Source organism: Pelmatolapia mariae, linkage group LG12 (genome assembly GCF_036321145.2).
Source record: "Pelmatolapia mariae isolate MD_Pm_ZW linkage group LG12, Pm_UMD_F_2, whole genome shotgun sequence".
Classification (NCBI taxonomy): domain Eukaryota; kingdom Metazoa; phylum Chordata; class Actinopteri; order Cichliformes; family Cichlidae; genus Pelmatolapia; species Pelmatolapia mariae.
The window spans coordinates 781057-792276 of record NC_086237.1 but is presented as its reverse complement, the minus strand read 5'-3'; the positions used below and the strand labels follow the sequence as shown (position 1 = coordinate 792276).

Below are 11220 nucleotides of genomic sequence, written 5' to 3'. Positions count from 1 at the left end.
TGGGATGATCCTGGAAATGTATCCACATGCTGTTATTGATATTACATCTAATTTATTGTCTACTTTTTCAAGCAAACCAACCAATGAAAGCTCTGAAGTTCTGAGAATGTTGGACCAGAAGATAATCAAATGGTGTGATCTGTTGAGCTTTGAGGAGACCACGGATGGGACCAGAGGCGTAGAGTTGCTGGTGTTTTGCTAAAAAGTGACTGCCAGTATTTCTCTTATGACTCTGCATGAGCAGGTGTTCTAGTAGCTGCATTTTCAATACAGAAGAGACTTCGCAGCAGATTAAATGTTTTCATACTGACTCTATAAACCATTCTAGTAACGATGCTATGAACTGCTGTAACTTTACAGCTGTGGTTCATGTAGTTTCGGTGAGGTAGACCTTAACAAAAGCCTAAGATTCGGTGAAAAATACTAACAACAGAAAATGGACGGATCTTTCTGTTAAGCATCCTTGTGACTCTGTATTATTATATTCTATATATCATATTATATGATATTAAGATAATGAAAAACACAACGACAAACTCGGGTTAGCTTTTTATTGTTTAGAAGTCATCTTTTAAAAGAAATATACAAAAAAAATAAAGAATCATTGTAACTATTGTGTGTTTGGAAGAACATTTCCAACTCAATCTCTATAAATTTAGGTTACACTAGTTTCGTTATAATAGAAGAATTTGCTAAAAGAAAAAACAAAAGCACAGGGAGGCGAGTTGTGTGCATAGCTTATGACAAACCTCCAAACAGAACCAAAACCATATAAATAAACGCTTTAAACTAAATCAAAAGGCTCTGGTGACCCTAAACTCTGACTAAACCCTCAGTGGTTCATCCCCAAATGTGAGAATAACTAACTGTGTGATTAATAAACTTACATCTATAATGAGCATAATATGAAGCAGAACAGGTAAAAAGATAACAAGTTCACTGATAAAGAGTCTTAAAATCTTACCTTTTAAATAAACATGGAGAGCAATTTGTTGTTTTTCTCGGTTTCATTTTACTATAAATTCTTAAACCTCTGCAGCTACGGCGTCTCTAAACAGCTTCTCAGAGCCCATCAGGACGCCTTTACAAACTCCAAACCTAAACACTAAAAATGATTTTTTATCAATAATTGAATCTAAAGCTGTTGAGTCTCTAATCTTTAAAATACAATAAGGGGCGAACAAATTATTTAAAGACAAAAAAAAAAAAAAAGAAGAAGAAGAAGACCGGCTAAACTGTACTGCTCTTCTTCAAACAAAAAAAATCTTTTCACATTCCTGTTAATCAGATAAACAAAAATCTATTTTACTTTTGAGTAACTGAAAGCTCTCTTAAAGAAAAACTGGTTAAAATGTATATAAAGGAGCACATCACTCTCTGAGGATATGAAAAGATAAGATCCTTTATCACTGTCTGAGTTTCTCCAGGCTGGTTATCTATGAGAAATCTATGCATTTCCATTATATTTTTACACATTTAATAAAGCAAAATATATTTTATTCTTCAGCAAAATGACCTGTTTTAACTCAGCCATGAGTTTAGTAAACATACAAGGCCCAACTTTTATGCAATTCACAGCATTATCAGCTTTTTTGATTGTTATACAAAAAGAAAAATAAGATTTTAAGACTCTTTCTTTAGGATAAAAATCTATTTTCCATCCTGAGGTGGAAAACTTTGTAGAGCAGCTGAAAACTTTCTTTAAAAGAAGCTTAAACCAGCCCGCTGGTTGGCAACACAGAAACTCTGCTGATCTGCTGTTAAACAAAGCAGTCTAACGGCCTGGACTCTCACCCTGCAAAACCCTGTCCCTCCACCAGGGGGCGACAGAGGCTTTCGCAGCAAAAGGCCATCGCCAGAGTTTACTGCACAGAAAGTGTTTTTCTGAGGAGAGAACAAATGTAATTTAACTAACTGATCGTCCATGTGAGTGAGCAAAAGTGCAGCTCGAAATTTAAGCATGCTGAAGTGAGTCCCCCCCCCCCAAACAAACAAACAAACAAACAAACAAACAAACAAACAAACAAACAGTTCTCTCTTCACCAGCACTCTGACTTAACAGTTTTCATCGTGCTTTAGGGTCATTTAAGAGAAACTTTACAGGCACAGAGTGGTTGTAGTGATTTCCCTGATCAACAGGAAATGACTTCAAACTAAAACAAAAAGTTTCTGCTCAGTGTTTTGTTTTGTTTTTTAACATCTGGATCACATTCAGTGTTGATTTGGTGCCTTCAATGGGAGATCAGATGCTTCAGAATTAGGCACGTTTTAATCATTTATGCACAGAGAGTTATCCTGCTTGGCTGCTGAGCCTCAGATGAGGACTTCTGGAAATGGAAACCTTTCCCTAATTCTTTTTTAACGCCTCCAGCAACACAAATGTGGCACAGTGATCGATGTGTGGGATTTTGAGAATAACCAGCAGAAAATATGAATAAACTCACTTTCTGTTCTGTTGAACTTTTTAAACTCCGACAATGAAAGCAGATAAATTTAAGAAGGCTCCTAAAAACTGAAGATCGAGACTTAATTTGCTAAGACTGCCTACCTGCAAACAGCCAAACTCGGCTCAAAAATTACTGGTTAAAACTGAAAATAGCTGGCAAATGAAAACCAGGCATCCTGTCCCCTGCCTGCAGATTCTGCATTAATGTATGACATCTCTGTAGAGATTTAACAGACTGAAGGCGGAGAGTCACCTCGACCCCTGTAGTGTTTTTCACCTACTCGAGAGAGGATGGATTTTTTTTCCATCGTTATTTAGGTAAGAAGCCAGAATAACCTGTGTTCCATGCTACTTGTTCAGCATAAGCCACAGATGTATACAAAGAGATCTGGTTGCATTCAGGCGCTGGCCATATTGCTCAGGAAGAGCCGGGCCTCCAAATGCATGTAAATCTATGGAGGCAGACACCTGTACGTGATTAACAATCATCACAACACGCTAGATATTCTACAGGTTTACAACAAGTAATACTACAGCTGTAGATGTGACAAGAATGCTGAAGTATAAAACTCTGGTTTTTCACAGCAGTATGATTATCTTTTTTTCCTGTGGTAGTTAAACAGTATTGAGTTTGAAAATAACATCACAATTCTGCAGCTTAAAAATGTGAAAACTGACGGTCCTGTCAGAGTTCTACTAACTGCAAGCTGCAAATGAGTCACTGAGTTTCATCTCATCGTTGCTGTGGTCCATGAATACCTCCTAACTTTATCCTTCAGGAGCGTGTTCAGGATCCAAGTCCACGCCATGAAAGAGATTTAACTCTGACAACTCAGAGCGGGAGTTCATTTTGGTGTCAGGACAGTCAGATTAAAAATATATGAACTTTTTTTCCATAAAAATGAAACAAACACTGAAGTAGATTTGTGAATATAATCTGCCCTTCTTACTGCGATCTGAGAGGTATTTAAAGGCAGCAGTATGTATTTTCATGCATGTAGTACATTAACGTTTTCAGTACGTACTGCATCCAGTTAATGTTCAATCGATTGCTGCTGTCTTAAACGTGCATTTTAAAGGAATTTTGGCAGCTCTGAAGCTAAAAACACGTTGGATTAGTGTACATTTATTACAAAGCTTAATAATCAGCTCAATGCTTGAAATAATTTTTTAATCTATAAAACCTGCTGTTACTGTGTCACAGCAGCAGCTCAGGAGAAACGTTTTTGTGCATTTTTGTCGCCCTTTAAAAGTCACAGAAACAGCTTAACGGAGCGCAGTGCGAATGCTGCCACAAACTTCACGTAAAGTGCACACTGATGAGGTTTTCCTCTCACGGCATCAGACCAGCTGAAGCTCCAGGAAAAAAAAAAAAAAAAAGTCGAGCTGATGCACGTGCTGGTCAACGTGTCGCCTCTCCTGCTGCTCGGTTTAATGGCTCTCAATCACCACGGGCTCGTAGCCACCAGCAGGCACCCTGCAGGGATCCAAACACAGAGAATCAGAGTTAGCAATAGCAAGCAGAATTAGGTTTCAGAGCTTACCGTTTCTCCACATTAAACAGTGAAAACAGACATGAAAACGGATTAAAAAAGAAAGTGGACTATAGGACTGAACTGTGCATGTTCACATTCAGATGCATGATATATGCTTCTAAATGGAGAACGGATGTGCTGGTTCACACGTAGCAGTAATTTAGCCCTCGTCTTATACTTGCACTTTATGATTTCATGTTTCTATGATCCATGTTTGACCTCCTCTCTCTCTGGTCCAACCGTAATGCTGATTCTGTTCTTGTGAAACTCTGAATAGCAGCAGCGTGGTTTCGGGACTTTAGCACACCTCTTTGAACTAATGGGATAAACGAATCAGTATGGTTTTTATCTTCAAAATAATCAGTTTTGTTGAAAGACAGCAAAAAAGGAAAATAACCTGCTAAAAATAATTGAGAGAACACTGGATCATCACAGTAAAACTACTTCAGGGAAATCAATCTGGACAGTTAGGAAGCATAAACCACTGAATCCATTTCTCTCTCCTTATCCCTCCTCACTGATTGTTCTATAGTTTTGCTTTTTGTTAGTGTTAGGGCTGCCACGATTAGTCGACTAGTCACGATTACGTCGACTATCAAAATCGTCGACGACTGATTTAATAGTCGACGCGTCGTTTGAAGCTTTGTAAGACCACAAAAGCCGCAGGAATAAGTAGTAGGATTTAAGAGTGTAATAACGGACTGAAACAGAAGATGGCAGCACTGCATGTACAAGGATGCCAGCTGCCGTTAAACCCCGAAGAAGAAGAAGTAGCTCTGTCCCAGAATTCATAGCGCAGCCCAGCTCAGTTTCCAACAATGGCGGCAGCTAGTTAGTTTTAATATTACTCTTATTATTCTTTCTGGGTCACAAAATAAACGTTTAACATATTTTCAGGCGAGAATGTAGCTGTGTAAACCTCAAATATCTGCTCAGTTTATCAAGACACCACATATTTTCAAAAGCGCTCCGACGTTTTCGGAGACGTCTGTTAACCACTAGCTCGATAGCTAGCCGGGGGAAAGGCTCACTAGAGCCCGTGAGAACACCGGACTCCCGGCAAATGGTTTTCAAACCCACCGCCGTCTTTCGCTACTCAGGTTAAACATACATAAGTCACTTAGATAACTTAAAAATGTTATTGTTTGGCTTTTTTTTTTTAGTATTTTATTTGTTCCTGAGTAAATCGGTTTGCCTGAGATTAAAGTTATAGTTTTTACACAGCTGAATAAACGTCAAGCAGACAACTGATTATCAGAAGTGTGAGATGCTCGAGAATATACTCCGGTGTCCCGTTATATTTTAGATAGCAAGGAGTTTATTAAACTTCACCGAAACAATCTGCAAATTTCATTAAAATTTAATAAACTATCATCTTGTCTTTATTTTTAGTTAGCACATACTTTAAACACTTAAAGCTGTAAGCTAATGATAGTTATATAAGAGCAGATGCATGCTGGTGCAATAAGCTGTACGTTTTACGTCCAATGGATGCAAGATCTGATTAGTCGACTAATCGCAAAAATAATCGGTGACTAGTCGACTATCAAAATAATCGTTTGTGGCAGCCCTAGTTAGTGTGCTTATCACCTCATCACAGCTTGAGACAGGACCTGCAGCCCCGAGAAGGTTTGCTCCATCAAAGCACAGTTTCAAAAGTATTAAGGCGATAGTAGGACAGGGGCTGTTACACAAGAAGAGCTGGCAAAGCCATCAACCCAGTAGTAGAACTGCTATCTGTGCAACGAGGAGCTGGGGGAGCCAGAGCCCTACAGAAGGACCTCCAGTGAGTGACTCATGCATGTTTCTAAGCAGACTGTGTAATCAGACTTCATGAGGAGTCGAGTATCCTCTAGTGGGACCTGAGCTCAGAACAGCACAGTGTACTATAACTGGAAGTTATAATTTTCATACAGCAGCTGAAAAGAATTCACAATAGTTTATGCTTCCCGACTGGACAGACTGATTTACCTGACGTTTAACTGAATGAGTTCTAGTGTCATGACTGAGTGCTCCATAACTGCTGTGAATTACAGCCATAACTCTTAGAAAAAGGAAGAAGCCGCCAAATCATAGGAGCCTATTTGAACTTCTCAGTGAGCATCAGAGGGAGAGTGACATAGAGATGGTGAAACAAGGGGAAGAGGAGGACAGGGCTTTAAATTCATATTTCAAAGTTGGGTCCTCAGAGGGAGATTTACGGTATGTAAATTATTACATTGCTGTGATTTTCCAGTATTTTTGGAAACTGACTAGACTTCATGCAGCTCCTGCACTCCAATACTGAAACTCAAGTTCTGGGAAGTGAGAAATAAACCAAAAACAAAGACAGCAGAGCTCCTCACCCATTTCCAAGCCTGATGCCGCTGAGCGCCGTGGTTCCGTCTCTGCTGACGAACAGGCGCAGGTTGCTGTCTGAAAGTCCAGAAACACAGAAACTGAGTTAAGGCCAGCTGACGGAAACCAGAAGGCACAGCGAAGAGAGGGTGTCGGAGCACAGAGTCGGAAAACTGAAGAAGAGCTCGGTCCAAAGATGGTGCAGCAGCTGCCTTTTTCTGCTTTTAGGCATCAATAAGCTGCTGTAAAATTAACTGTGAGACCTTCATGTGAAGAGATTCACTGTAAACAAATGAGGCCTTACTGAAGTCTGCAGCTACGGCTGGTGATGACAACATTTCCCACAAATTCACATCAGCTTTACACAGACTACAAATTGCCGGTAAAGCGTGCATCTGCGTTCAGCAGCCAGTAAACTTTTTGAAAACACTCCGGAAATAAGTAAATTGTATTTTCTCTGAAAAGTTATTGTACCAAGCAGCATGTTTTTGATCTTTTCTTAATTTTTTTTGAAACTTCCCTCTTATTTTGGTGTCAACCAGCATCCCAGGCATCAAACACTTTCAGGTGATTCAGTCAAATATAAGTTCACTGTGTGGTCTTTTCAGGAAGGTTTTACCTCCAGTTTCGCTGCTTCAAGTGAGATTGTATAATAAAAAATCTTTATGAGCTGTTTCAGGTACTTTTTTGTACCTTCAGTGTGGCTGATGTCTGCAAAGTTCTGGCTTTGGACGATTTTCTCCACAATGTCTTTGGCATCCATGCGAGTGTCGTTCACCCACGAGGGGTGACTCTCCACCGAGTCCTGCTTCCTCCTGAAACACAGTGGAGAATGAAGATTATGTAGTTTGAACAGAACTAGGTTACCAATCACACGACCAAGCGTACTCTGTGTGTACCTCGGAGGCCTATTTGGGGGTAAAACTGGTCGTGGGGGTCGAGGGGGTCTCTCTGGACGTCCAGCATCCTTGTCCCCATCTGGGGGGGTGTCAACCGTGAAGCACAAGCCCCCGGAAGTGCTGCTTCCTGTCGAGGTATTCCTGCGATGCGTGAGGTCTGACAGGCTGGAGGAACAGGAGTGCTCCGTGCTGTATCCTGCAGAAGGCCGTGAGGACATCGGTGTCAGATGTTAAACAGCAGCGGTGTTAAAATCATGCTCACCCTGTCATCAATATGCTAAATACCAGATTATTTTTCCTTTTATTGAGTTTTAATTCATCAGGAAATTTCCCAGAGATCTTGGCAAACTGGAAGAACCGAGCAGCATCACCAACCATGGATTTAAACATTTTTATACTTACATTAAATTATATTATTATAAAAATGTGGGCAATTAATATTCTGAATTTTTAAAAAACACTGCCAAATAAACTCCTCTCATAAATTCAGGCAATGACTATCACAGGTGTATTACATTTACAGTCATGTGGTACTTAATGGTTCCCAGTTTCCTGATCATTTTCTTGAAAGGAACGACAACGAAAAAAAAAACTGAAAGAAATCAAATTGTTTACAAACTCAACAACACTAATTAAAGCAAGAGGTCTCAACATCCTATAAAATTAATTAAAAAACATAAGAAGAGCTGGATGAAACATCCGTGTGAGACCTGAGATTGTGTACCTGAGATTTTGCTGTGCTGGCTGGCGTAGCTGGAGTTACGAGAGTGACCAGACTGGAAAGCTTCTGCAGGAACCGACTGATTCACCTCAGATTCCTCCAGGAGTCCTGAAGGTACACAAAGAAGAAAAAAGTACCACTGTTACCACCTCATACGTGATAATAATTGGTAAAAATGTCCGTAAAGAGCAGACATAATGCAGTCTTTTCACTTTCACAGCAGAAATCTAACCATCTATATATTTACGGCTTGTGGTTGAGGATCTGCACGTTTTCTTTGCATGGAAAAGGTTAACAAACTCAGCCTTCCAAGTCTGAAACGAAAACAAGTTTCTTTTTTTTAGTTTAATTCAAACCTAAAATCCTAAACACAGTCGGCTAGTTTTCCCATACAAAGAAAATTAACTCTGGGAATTTCTGGCTCCAAGCAAAACATCTGGCTGAGATTTAGGAAAGTTGGGCCGAGATCTAAAAGATCGGAGTCCAGTTTCAAGAACACATTATCTGATCTTTCATACTTTTCTTAATCTCATTTGTTTTAGACATCACTTCAGTAGGATTTATCCTTCAGTCTGACAGTTTGACAGATGCCACAGAGTTCAGGAGCCGTTTGGCTTTAACATTCGTGGATGGTTATGATGAAGAAGAGAAATCTGTCCTTGGATTCAACTCAAATCTCTTCTGACTCAAACTTCACTGCACCTGGAAAACAGCTGTGGGAGTGTAAAACCATTTTTATTGATTCAGAATCCAAAGAAAATCTGCTCATCAAATTCAAATCCTTCCAAATATCTCCCTAAAACTCAAGATAAACAGTAAAGTACACCTTGCAGATTTCCAAGTATAATATACTGATCATTTACATATTTGCTCTTTGTATTACATACCATCCTCTTCCTCTTAGACATATTGTGCTTTTCCTTATTTTTCTGTCATACTTAACCTGTTAAAATGATGAAAGGTCATATAAAACATGCCCAAAGTTTAGGCTTCAGACTGCTACAGACGCTCAGTTTCAGTCCTATTTCTTCGTGGCTGCAGCACACGTCGTGTACCTGAGCTGATGATGGAAGGCCGATGTTTGGAGGCTCGGCCCAGGGAAACCCCTCCCGGCGGTCCAGGCTCAGCAGTGCCCTCCCCCTTGCAGTCCAGCTGCAGGGTGTGCTCCTGTCCTGGGATTGAGATGGACTTTGCTGTGCTTTGAGGTCTGCAGGGTTAAAAAAAAAAAAAGGAAAAGAGAAAGAGAAAGAGAAAAGATACACAGCTTATCAGCCTGGGACAGATTAAATGGGGACAGAGGTGCAGTTCTGCTTAGCTTGGCATGCTCAGATAAGATTTGTTTTATTGAGGGAGGAAAAACTGAGTCATTTTGGCAACAAAGGACAGAACGGCACAAAGTTATAAGCACTAAGGAATCTGGTTGAAATGAACTTTAAATATCAGTAACATATTAAATACCAGTGGATTGCGCAAAAGGTTTTACTGCTATGCAATACTGTAGAAAATATATTTTATTAAGCTGGAAATGTATAGTCTGTTTGTTTTTTTACTTTCACAAATATAAAATAAAGAAAAAATAAACAAATCTTCAAGACTTTCAAAGTGTAACTAAAATCCGCCACAATAAAAAACACTTTAAAAAACTATTGTCTGTGGTCTGGAGTATGTTCGCCTTCACAGTAAAAGTTGTGCCTTATCACGGCAACCACCATGTTTCCAAAGGTGCAGCTTTTACTTTGGAGGCAAATGTTCCCGTTTCCAGTTTGTGGCACTCTTTTCACAGTGTCACTACTACTGCCCAGCAAGTAGTTGGAGAGTGTTTGCAGACAAGTCATCATCTTCCATGCAAACTGCAGGCAACTACATAAATCTGGCACCAATCAAACCAATCGCAAGGTTTTTGCTGCAGCACATTTTTCCCTAGCAACCTAGAGGATGCCTGAGCCCTGCATGCACAGCTAATCACATATTTATTTGTCAGTTTTAATCATTTAGCACATCTTTTGAGAATTCATTGTGACATCTTAAATCTCACACTGAGGATTACTCACGTTTTAAAGCACGGATCTCCCGATAGGAGGGTCATCCCAATGATCACCTTTTGGGAAAAAAATTAAAAGAGCATTTTTTTTAAAACTCTGTCATTTGAAGGACATCTCAAACAGGAAATTGATTTCAGACAATGAAACAAACAAACAAACAAACAAAAAAGTACTTTAAAGCCCTAACTAAAGAATAATCTTTGATTGTGATACTGTACATCAATGTAAAGCTTATTTAAGCACTACTTTGGTCACAAGATTCATCATGGAGTCATTCATCAGATTCATCATGGATTCATTCATCAGATTCATCATGGCCACACACATCCACTCAGGGTAAACAAACCTTTTCATGACACTTTTCAATACCTTTAAATCTTTCATCTAAGTTTCTGATAATCATTACTACCAGTTCACAATGGATAATATGGATAAATCCACAACGCAACAGGAGATGCCGAAACCTCACAAAGGCAAGAAGACATCATCGACCGACACCAGCGACCTACTGACAACAGATATCGAAGTCAGTGTTCTTGCATCGATACATAAAAAACTGGACTTACTTGTAGCACTACATAACAAAATAAACAACTCCTATCAAGTCTGAAATGTATGCATAACTACATCGAAAAATTCCAGCACTGTATTAGTGCACTTCAAGACACTGTTAAAACTTTAACCGAAGAAATGAAGTTAGTCAAGAAAACAAAACCATGAAGGAAACGATATTGAACATCCAAACAAGAAGCATGCCTGACAAAACCAGCTTTTCTGGCATTACTCAGCTGAAACTACAAGACTTCGAGTTATACTTACTCACAACCTAAATGTGACAACTTCCAGATCAGCCCTTTATCCACAGTTAAAATGAAGATGCTTCCACAACTTAATTACCTGTTTTAATTGCTTCCAACTACCCCCCCCCCCCCCCCCCCCCCCCCCCCGCACCCCACAGACAACAGGTTTCTTGGAAAAATAAAAACCCTAAAATATCCCTATCAACCCTGCAGAAGGAAAAAATCTCTTGGTGGGTTAGAGGCACCCAGCGTACAACATTACTACCTTACTAATCAATTACATTTTTAGTAAACTGGATTTAGTTTGACAGTCACAAGAACTCATGGTTAGACATAGAGAAAAATCAATGTAAAAATACCCAATATCAGAACTACCCTTTGTAACACGATCAGGTAAAAAACGAAGTACTTCAAAACAATGACAATAAACTCAAATCTGA

At 39.4% G+C, this 11220-nt stretch overlaps 1 protein-coding gene across 1 annotated transcript in view; it reads right to left on the bottom strand.

Annotated features, from left to right (window-relative positions):
* Positions 1-543: 543 nt before the first annotated feature.
* Positions 544-11220, bottom strand: part of LOC134639028 (early estrogen-induced gene 1 protein-like) — a 34118-nt gene continuing 23441 nt past the window's right edge. Inside the window, exons 6-12 of the mRNA XM_063490032.1 lie at positions 9990-10036; positions 8994-9145; positions 7942-8046; positions 7218-7413; positions 7012-7133; positions 6327-6396; positions 544-3923 (exon numbers count right to left, since the gene is read on the bottom strand). Of these exons, the coding sequence (XP_063346102.1) occupies positions 3878-3923; positions 6327-6396; positions 7012-7133; positions 7218-7413; positions 7942-8046; positions 8994-9145; positions 9990-10036 (738 nt within the window). The 3' untranslated portion in view covers positions 544-3877. The remainder of the gene's footprint in view (positions 3924-6326; positions 6397-7011; positions 7134-7217; positions 7414-7941; positions 8047-8993; positions 9146-9989; positions 10037-11220) is intronic.